The sequence below is a fragment of the Theobroma cacao genome, chromosome 10, assembly GCF_053813885.1.
Source record: "Theobroma cacao isolate CCN51 chromosome 10, ASM5381388v1, whole genome shotgun sequence".
In the NCBI taxonomy this organism is placed as follows: domain Eukaryota; kingdom Viridiplantae; phylum Streptophyta; class Magnoliopsida; order Malvales; family Malvaceae; genus Theobroma; species Theobroma cacao.
The window spans coordinates 3,293,664-3,304,432 of record NC_142648.1 but is presented as its reverse complement, the minus strand read 5'-3'; the positions used below and the strand labels follow the sequence as shown (position 1 = coordinate 3,304,432).

The following is a 10,769-nucleotide window of genomic DNA, read 5'->3' as shown; positions in this document are numbered from 1 at the left end:
ATTGAGTTTAAGTTTTGACTCATGACAAGTGATATTAGAGTAGATCTTAATATTTATTGATTTGAGACCGTCATAAGAGATACATGAATGGGGTAGAATGTCATACATCCCACGTCAATAAAAGATGGGATAAAGTTTGAGAATATAAATATAAATTTTTTACCATAATTTATAAGTTTAAGACTGTACAAGATTGGGATTAAATTCTAGTCCGTGACACGGAATATATAAAAATAATATTAAAATTTACATCCTTAAAAATAAAATTTAAAAAAGTTTCCAAAAAAAATAATTTTCATTCTCTTTTTCCAAAACTCAAAATTGATTAAAAAGAACGAAAAATATTGTTTAAAATATTATTTTGGATCAATTAATTATATAATATAAATTGACACAATTTTTTAAACTTAACAATATCGATTCAAGAATTTTTTTAGAATGGATGAAATTTTCAGTAATTCATCGTAAAACGAAAAATAAAAATTTAACTTGCACATTTTCTTTTTGAATTAGAATTTTAAGAAGAAAAGAGTGACATGTATAAAATGAAAAAGAATAATTTTTTAATTTAGTTCTTATCGACTTTTGTATGAAGTATAAAAAAATAATATCGAAGTTTACACTCTTCACAATGAAAATTAAAATATTTATACAAAAAACTAGACTCAATTCTCTTTTCCCAAAATTATAAATTGATAAAAAAATAAAAAATAAAATCTTACGTATTTATTATTTCCAGAGAGAAAAAATAAAGCCAAAAAATATCTAACGGAGTATTGAAGACAGGACAAGACCGGTAGGTTGTGTGGTCCAAAACGACGTCACATCGCCCTAAAAAAGTCCACATCCGAACTTCGTCTTCTTCATCTTCTCCTTCATCATACAACTAAAAATAATAAAAAATATTTTTCCTCGTTTCTCTCTCTTCCTCGACCTACAAAAACCCTACAATTCCTGAAAAGAAAAGGGAAAATTTATTTAACATAATTGCATTGATCGATCGGGCGGTGACAGGAGAAAAAGGAACGACATGTCGTGGCTGAGAACGGCGGTGAACAAAGCGGTGGAGGTTGGGAACAAGAATAACCTCACTCGAAACATCAAGAACTATGCCGATACCGTTGTTCATCACGCCGGTCAAGCTGTCGCTGAAGGAGCCAAACTCTTTCAGGATCGCGTTGTAAATTATTTCTCTTTCTTCATGTATATATATATATATACATTTAAAAATTGTCCTATTTGCGTGTTGAGGTGTATAGGTTGGATTGGAATTTGAGGCTGAATTTTAGTTAGTTTGGAAGGTTTGAAATTGCAGGTTGAAAATTTGTTTTTTTTTTTTTTAAATTTTATTTGGAATTTTTTAGTACTTTATTTTGGAAACTATTTATTATATTTTAATTTCATGTTTGTTAACTTTTAGTGTTTTCATTTTGGTTTTCAATTGTTTGTGTTTTTTGGTTGTTCAATTAGAGAATAATGAAGTATGTAATAATTGCAAAAGAAAAAAAAAAAGGCATTTATTCAAAATTAACAAATTGGTCTATTAGGGTGTCTTTTTGTAACTTTAAGTGGCTTTGGTGATTTTCCTTTCAAGTAATGGTGCTAGGAAGAGAAAAGTTTGATCTAATGTCAAAATGTGACATGTAGAATAGTAGTAAATTACAGCTTTATGATCTAGTCAGTTATCATATAAAAATCAGCTATCATTCCATCTTCTTAATTTGAATTAATAAAATTTTTCTTCTGTTTGGTTTTAGCAGTTCTTTTTTCTGTTGTACGTTTCTTATAATATTCCCATTGGACTTGCTTAAGTTGCACATTTGTGCAGGGGTCTCGGAGTCTCAAGAGTGTAAAGCAAACCATAAAAAGATTGGAGGAAGCAGCAATCTCTTGTAGGGGTTCGGAGAGAGTTATGGTGCTGAGAAGATGGTTGGTTGCACTGAAAGAAATTGAGAAGTTATCTGGAGGTTCATCTGAAGGCAGTGAGAAGAGCCTTGAGCAAATTATTGCTTCTGAAGAAGCAAAGGAGAACCCAAAAAGACAGTCTATGGTGAGCTATTCCTGTATGGTAATGATTACCAAATTGTATGTAGTGCCTTATGTGTTACTTATTCATGCCTTTCTTTAGTTATTGAGTTGTAAAATGTATGAATTTGTTGATGTCCACTTAATAAGTGAATAAGGTAGGTCGACTTTTTCCTAGTAGTCTGATATCAAATTATATATTGTTTGCATAAGTTAGGTGAAAAATGTTAAGATACCTTATCAGCATATCCACATATTATTGTTATAAGTGTATTGTTGTTTGTTGGATCTTGAAACTAATCCTGTTGATTGTTTTTTCTGAAACAACTTGAAGTGTTAAAAAGTTGCTACATCTCATAAAGAAGTTTTTTGTATCTTAACTCTCGTTTTTTATTTATTTTTTAATGACGGATAGGTCTTGTATTATGACTCTGATATTGGGGGTGCACCAATGACTTTCCGAGAGGTTTTTCTTCAAAGCCAGGCTTTAGAGGGCATCACAATATCTATGGTATGATTTGGTATCTTGGTCAGTTTTTCATATTTGCTTTTTGATCAGAATTTGTCAAGTTAGTTTAGAATGTTGAACATCATATGCCTTTGTGAACATTTCTTGCCATGCTTCGCTAATTTTGTAGAGGATTAGGCAATTAAAGGGTTTAGAAAAGTCAACATTTCAGGTGTGATAATTCTGTATATAAATCTTGCTCTCAAAAAATGATAAAATGAACAATCAAGATAGATTATTTAAACAAAAAGAAATTAACATTTTATCAGGAACCTGGTTAAGTTTTTGACATTGCCTATTGATAACTGAGTGATCGATGGTCCAAATATAAACAGATGACTACCCTAGTACCTGAGCTTCGGAGACCCAGGGTTATAATGTCTTTACTGGAAATTTCCCTTGGTCCAGAGTGCGATGGAATAAGGGGAGCATTACCCTTTAAATTTTGTTCAAGATCATTGAATTCCTATTAAGGTTGGTGAGTTATGAGTGTGTTTCAAGGCCAGTTATGCCTTGCGCTATCATAACAACCTAGTTTTGACTATATAAAATGGGATAGTGACAATGAGGAAATAAATAAAATGATACAAATAAGAATCTTTGTAGCTCACATTTACTGACCTTAATATGGCAGTATGTCATAGTTCTATTATTTAGGTATTAATATTGTTAGGTAGAAATTTTTAGTGATTGAATTATTTCTTAAGAAGGTTATTAGAAAGATCTGAGTTTGTTGTGTTTTATCTAATTTGAGTACATATAAGTTGTTGTAGATATTGATACTTTTTCTGCTGGAGTATCATGGATGTCTAATTTTCTGAAATTTTATCTAATCATGATCAGGATTTGGAGATCTTCTTGTCATTATTTGCTAGCCTTAATGAGTTAATGTTATGACAGTGAGAGCTTCTTGTTTCTTAAAAAAATGCCACTAAGTAGTTCTAATGAATTTTTATGTTTTTGGAATTTCTGATCATGGAGGTTAACGCAGGTTAAATCTTTTTTATTATTCAGATTCTTGAAGCACCAAATGATGAAGAAATTTCTCTGCTCCTGGAGATGTTTGGGCAAGTCCTCTCACTTTATGACTTTTGCTTTATTATAGACTGGATGAACAACATTTTGGGTTTGCCAGGTTTTTTAATGAATTGCTTTGCGGAATGATTTCAGTTTCTGCATGTTGTAGATTTTGTTTGATGAAGCCAGAAAATAATTTATGATCACGAATATTTAGCCTGAAACTTAAATTGGATTTGGAAAATTGCTTTAATTATATAATACTACCTGCAGGCTCTGCCTCACTGGAGGAAAAGAAGTTCACAATGCAATAGTGAGCAGTGTACAGGATCTAGCTACTGCTTTTTCTAGCTACCAAGATGAAGTGCTGGTAACTATTCAAACCTATGCTACATTCACAATGCAGTTCATTTACAAAGATTCATGTTTTAACTTCCATTTTTTTCTTATCTTTTTTTTCCCCAATCTTTTCAAATGTTGGATTATACAGGTGAAGCGGGAGGAACTGCTTCAATTTGCACAAGGTGCCATAACGGGGTTGAAAATCAATGCTGATCTTGTAAGGTTGTTTAAGAACAAAGAGCTTCCCTTTCTTGTCTTTTAGCCCAATTTTATAATGTTATAGTCTTTCCTGTCTTGTTTTCTGTACTTTGGCTTTGAGTTATCAGCTCATGTTTGTGACAATGATAAAATGTTGTGTGTTTTTGGCCCTGAAACGGTTTTTTCTTTCATAATTATACATTATTTTATTTTTCTTCTCTTCAAATTAGTTTTAACCCCTTCTAATATCCTGAATACACTTTACTTTCGATCTTTTTTTTCTTTGATCTGCCTTCAAATGACAGAATGGATATTGAAGCTTCTGATCTGAAGAAAAAACTTGATCAATTGAGTGCTTCCCAGAAACTGCCAAAAGAGGGTCATGATAATGCATTTGAAAAGACTACTGCAGCGACTATTGAGGTGAGCAGTGAGCTTGGTTTGAGTTATGGTAACATTCTCTTATTTTTTTGTGGTAGTTTAGATGCTATAGAGTGTTATATATTGAGTAGAAAAATCTAGTGTAACTTCAAGGAAGCAATTTTTGGAATTCATGTTAAGTTGTTACCTCTGAGACAAAAGAATTATCGTGTGTGTGTGTGTGTGTGTGTGTGTGTGTGTATTGCAAGATAGAAGAGCAAAAATACATACATATATATATATATGTATGTATGGTTGCTCTTTTATCTTGCAATTGCTTGATGCTAATTATGTCCTTTTGCTTTGTGGTTGATCATGTGTATAACCCTTTAAAAAGTCACAATCAAATAAACCGTTGTCACTAGGCATAGCTGCATGAAAATGAAGTATAAAAACTGGGAGATGTTACAGAAATAAAAATATTATATGGTATTCCTTCACCACAAATTGATATTTTTTGGTATTTTCAAGACTATTCTCCTTTTACTCTTGTTTTTTTTCATTTCTATCGCTTGTCCTTATTCTGGTGTCAAATCTGTTTAATTGCAAGTTCCTACTTCGTATGTGCATGATCATACTCTTATTTATTGTGTGAGACTAATTGCTTTTGCAAAAAAGTCTTTATTCTGATGGCTTTCATCTGATTAGCTCTCCCATTTTGATGCATCTTGATAAATTCATATATAGAAAACGTTAATCCAGCTTAGGCTGATACTCAAGATAAGAAAATTTGAAGGTCTGCGAAGAGCCATAACATATAGAGTGAGAAAAGGCTTAAGTATGCCAGTCACCACATCATGAAGCCTCCTTGGCTGTTAGTTGATAACCATCTACATCTTTATGATATCTAATTAGAGGGGCTCTTGTCCACAGTTTGAAATCAAGTTGACATGGCCTACTCCTCCCCAAAGAAAAATGAAAAGAAGTCTGATTTGCTGAATCTACTCATTTTTTAATTCGCAAGCTACTTGTCTATATCTAGTGATTTGTACCATGGCTATATTTCCCCCCAAAAAGATATTAAACTTCCAAAAAAATTTTCCCCAGAAAGAAACTATGAAAGTTGACCACCCTATCCTTTTGGTAGGCTCTGAAAGAAGCACTTGCTCAAATACGAATCTGTTCCACATTGGAAGGAATTTTGCTGAAGAAGAAGTCTCTCAACAATGGAGACTCTCCTGAGATTCATGCTCAAAAGGTATGAACTTTTCTTGCTATTTGATTGTTTCCTTTGTTATGTTTAATAAGCATGATTATGTATATTCATCCTGCTTTTGTTAAAGTTTGCTTCAAATATCTAAATGTTTCATTTAGTATATATCACCTTTTTCTCATTCAAGCTAAAAGTTTAAAAAGAGGATAGTGTCCATTTTAGCAAATGCAGCATTTCTTGGGGCCTTTATTTTGAACTTAATTGCATAATATTGCTTATTTAAGCAGGTTGATAAGTTGAAGGTCTTATCAGAGTCTCTTGCCAACTCCAGTGCAAAAGCTGAGAAACGCATTTCAGATCACAGGTATGCTAAGAATCTTTTAGAGTTGTTCTGAATAATATTTTTGTTTTATCAATGCTGTTACTCGAGATAAAAATTAACGTCTGCTTTTTTATGTGATACATTGTGTTATTATAAAGCGTCAGTGACAGTGTTAACCAGCTTTTTTTTTTTTTTACATTTATCTCATTAGTACTTCTGTTTTATGACAAGCAAAATTGCAGTCATTTAATTTAGGTGCTAAATAGTAAAAAGCACTAGTACCTTTTTTAGATAGCTCCTATTTGAATTTTCCGAGAAAGTACGAAGCATTGTTCAGAAAACAAGTTGGATTCTCTATCTGAGGCCATAATTCATGGTCGCTTTAAAAAATGTATGCTGAACTGTTTGGTTTGGGCTTTTTATTTCTTATGAGTTGTGAATGCACCTTCCACCAAAATTTCCTTCATGTTACTTTTGTTTATCATTCATGATGAAAAGTTTAGCCTTGGGTTGCCAAGCTAATTGGCAAAAGTGGTTTCAAGATATCTTAACCTGTCTCTGGTGATTGCTTGGTGCTTGTCTGGAATATTGCTACTTGTAGTTCAGAGGTATCTGGATGAAATCCTTAAAGACAGAACATCAAAGCAAGATATAAAGCAATCTGAAGCCTCTATATAACTAATTCTGAGTTTATTAAAATAATCTAAATATTTACGTATAAAAGGTATTTGTTATGTAAGACTTGTCATTGGTTTTATTATTGGCAGACTTCAGAAGGAGGAGGCCTTAACTGTTCGTGTGGCCAAAGCAAGTGAAGCTGATGGAAGAGAGAAGGTTGTTTACTAGTGCTGATATGTTCTCTTTGTCTGCAATGCGAAATTAAAGAAGAAAAATTTAGTGTCTTGCAATTTTGGGTTATATGATTGCTACAAGTTGTTTCTAAACTCTGATAGCTAGGTGTTTTCTTACTGTCTATAATTAATGCGTTGTCAAAATCATGACTACTTCAAAAAGGCCTGCTGCAGAAGATTTTTGCTATACCTCCAAGTCCTATCTTCTGCATATTCAGTGTCTTGAACTAGTTGATGATATTGGTGGATTTTTGGTGTTTAGCATAACAAATTATTTCCTGGATGATTTTCTCTGAAATTGGCATATGAATGAATAGTTCTGTTTCTTTTCGTGATTTCATGCATCATTGTGCTGCACAGCAGTAACATAGCATTGATTAGATGGTGTCATATGCTGTTTTAAAAGTCCCTGGGCGACATTGCAAATGGTTAGAACATGAGATTCCAACTTGAGGTCTTAGGTTTGCATCTTTAGAATGGAGGTTTAGGGGATGGGAAAAGGCTACCTCTACTTGTGTAGCCGAAGGAGTGAGGCCCAATGGGTATCCATTTATAACAAAAGAAATGCATACACTGTAAAATAGAGAATTAATCTTTACGGTTTATTTATTTAATTCTTGACTGAGCTTTTGTTGCCATTCATAAAACATGCAAGTTTTTCATGGAAACAATGAAAGCGATGCATGGTGTGTGCAATTCAGAATGTAGTTTTTGTTGTTTTTATTTGTTTTGGATGGGAAATGTGAAATTTTCTTCTAATGAACAATATCCAGGAAATAGTAGCTGAGATTTCAGAGCTTGAGAAACAAAGAGATGAACTTGAAGCAGAACTGAAAAAGGTCTTTCTACTTCACTCTCTTTCTAGTTGTGGTTTATTAGCTGTTGGAAAGTTTATACATGTTTGATTTAGATTACCTATATATTGTTCCCTCTTTTTTACTTTTTACTTTATAATTTTTGTTTCTTTTATTCAGTATTTTTATATTTATTGTTGTTATTGGTGGTCACTGTATACTTTAATGAAGCAGATCTTTTGCATGTTTTTTCTTTTCTTTTTTGGGTGGGTGTGGGTGTGGGCTGAGTGGTGAGGTTAAAAGTTACTTAGCTTGTAATCAGGTTACTGTGGAAGATATAAGAATATTTTTTATGTATATTTTATTTCATTGTACTACTTAAATTCTGTTGTAAGTTTCATTTTCTGCACTTGATTAGTAAGGAATGCATATTATTTTCCAATTATGAAGTAGTAGAGCCTTCTCATATAACTGTGCAAACATGCGGCTTGAGAAACCTTTAGGTGTAAACCTCCTTTGTATTCATGCTATAGAAAGTTCTATCTTCGTTTTATGACTTTTTGTTTACAAATGTGGATTCTGTCCCATTACCATTTTTGTGTCATATGTTGTAGGTTAATATCTCATTGGCTGCTGCTAATGCGCGTCTACGCAATGTTAGGGAAGAAAGAGATCAATTTGATGAAGCTAACAATCAGATTGTTGCCCATTTGAAAACAAAGGTGAGGATTCTTTTTCCTAATTTCTATATAAATTTTATAAAGCTATAATGTTTATAAATTACTGCATCTTGATAATTTTATGGCGAACTTATGGTTCAGATGTCTGAGAATTCTCTGTGATTTGTTAACAGGAAGAGGAACTGTCAAAATCCATTTCTGCCTCTAGAGTAGAAGCAGAAGTTATCCATACGTGGATTAATTTCTTGGAAGATACTTGGCTTCTCCAATCCTCATATGCAGAAACTAAGAACAAAAAAGTCGAGTATGTAATCTAATATTTCTTTTCTTCTGTTGAGTAGGACAATTATGTTTTTAAGTATTATCCTTTATTGAATATGTTTTTCAATTCTCTGCATTGAAGAAAGAAAATCTTATGAATTCTGCTCTTAATTCTATAAATTTAATGCTTACAATACTGGATTTGTTGACTTTGTGGTTTACTTGTTTGCATTTTCCAGCGAGGAATTGGAGCAACATGAGGATTATTTTGTGAACTTGGCCATTACTCTTCTCTCAGCTTACGAGGTATTAAATACATTCTGTTAAAAGAAATATTTAGTTTGAGAACAGAACTTATGATTAAGTCTCACCTTAATCACATATTTTTATTGGAATCTTGTACTCTTTTGCAGAAAGAGCTGGGCCCTTCTATTAGTCGTATCGGGAAATTTGTGGAGAACCTGAAGAAGTTGAGTGAGAGGTACTGTACTTTTTGTATAAATAATTATTAGTTATTTTATAGCAATTTCTTATTCCTTTTGCCTGACAAGACAGATCAGAGATTTCATATAGCCCGAGCAATGAGGGATCCACAGAATTAAACCCGAGGAAACATCTTGAGGAGGAATATTTGGATTATGAAGCCAAGGTACAAATGTCTTTACTTTTATTCTTCAAAAGGTGCCGACTCAGAGATATTTAGTTTCGCATGTCATGAGTAGCTGTCATCTAAAGCTTAGGCCCTGCGGATGCAGATTTTCTCCCTCCTTACCTTTTTTCCTTCTCTCATTCTTTAATTTAGCAGGGTTTTGCAGCAATTAAAACACCTATTCCTAAGTTTTTTTTTTTCCACTTGTATTAAAGCATTTTTCATTTTAAACCCTACCTTTTCTGATTCCAAAGTTTATCATTAAGAGATTCATAAATCTAGATGTTACAGCGTACTTAGTTGGTCTTTAAAAAATTGGTGCAAAGGTGCTCGGCTGTAGAGCCATCTGTTGACTGGTTCCTTGTTTCAGATTATAACAACCTTCAGTGTGGTGGATAACATGAAAGAGCAGTTCTATGCTCAGCATGGGACAATTTCAAGGTGAGATAAATACATTTTGCATGCAACTTCAACCTTTCGTTTTGCACTCCCATCCCTTGCCTTTTCTTCAGTTCCCTGTGAATGAGGTTTTTATGGTCACCTTCCCATCCCCTATCCAGGAAGGATGATCCCAAAGTTAAAGAGCTATTTGATGACATTGAGAAGTTAAGAGCGGAATTTGAAGCTATTGAAAGGCCAACTTTAGAAATGGAGATTCCAAAGGCTGATACTCCTATTGAGACGCCTCAGGAAACTCTATCTCCACGCCCAGCTCTGGAATCAAAACAACCCAAACCTGATACGAAGAAGAATCCTGAAACACTGCCGGTGCTAGACCCTGCAGCAGAACTAGCAAAGCTGGAGTCGGAGTTTGGGAAGGTTGGCCAAGACTACTCAGCAGAGGAAATAGGTGGTTGGGAGTTTGATGAACTTGAAAGGGAGTTGAGATCTGGTGATTCTGCATCAGGCAAATAGATCGGATAAACTTAACCTTGTGGAAACTATAATGCTCAGTCAAACATATAAGCAAGCCTGTGTACTAGTATGACATTGTATCGATATCTACCTGCCAAAAAAGCTGCATTTTAGAAACAAGCTTTTTCGTTGTAACTTCTGTAACGTTGGATGGGGTTTCGATTTGTTCATTCATCTGTAAATACTTTCAACCTGTAATATGGAATTTATAAAACGACTGAATCAGTATCCTTTGTGAATCCTTAACAGTTTACGGGTTAATCGATAATTTCTCAAACCTGAAGAACTTGTAGGTGTGATGGCCAGGGTTAGAGCTGATGCAATAGGTTGAGTCTTTTTTGGTGTCATAGTCTTCTAAAAGGAAAATTATGAGTCTCACATCAGTTATGTATTAATTTAAGTTTAAAGTGAGATTAATTATTTAAACATTTATATCATTTTTTTACTTATAAAGTATAATTTTTTAGATAAAATAATATTTTGCAATTTAGTATAGATCATGATAGTACAAGTATCAGCTATCACAGTTTAGATTAACCACGAATCTGAGAAAATAATACCAACATGTAAGATATACTGTCCACTAAACTTGATTTGAACCGTGACACTTAGCATGGCCACAACATATGCTTCT

General features: G+C 33.2%; 1 protein-coding gene across 2 annotated transcripts; it reads left to right on the top strand.

Moving 5' to 3' along the window:
- The first annotated feature begins 874 nt into the window (after window positions 1–874).
- LOC18586267 (structural maintenance of chromosomes protein) lies at window positions 875–10,374 on the top strand. 2 transcript variants are annotated; one of them, XM_018129502.2, is made up of 18 exons: window positions 875–1,180; window positions 1,829–2,050; window positions 2,441–2,536; window positions 3,548–3,600; window positions 3,824–3,920; window positions 4,041–4,114; window positions 4,396–4,513; window positions 5,598–5,708; window positions 5,948–6,027; window positions 6,753–6,819; window positions 7,610–7,675; window positions 8,245–8,352; window positions 8,484–8,614; window positions 8,811–8,877; window positions 8,985–9,052; window positions 9,127–9,220; window positions 9,591–9,661; window positions 9,781–10,374. In XM_018129502.2, the coding sequence occupies exons 1-18, from the start codon at window positions 1,031–1,033 to the stop codon at window positions 10,133–10,135; spliced, it is 2,028 nt and encodes a 675-aa protein (XP_017984991.2). In that variant the 5' UTR covers window positions 875–1,030; the 3' UTR covers window positions 10,136–10,374. The 2 variants fall into 2 exon arrangements, with proteins under 2 accessions (XP_017984991.2, XP_017984992.2); XM_018129503.2 differs by having other exon boundaries at window positions 877–1,180; window positions 5,951–6,027.
- Window positions 10,375–10,769: the final 395 nt, after the last annotated feature.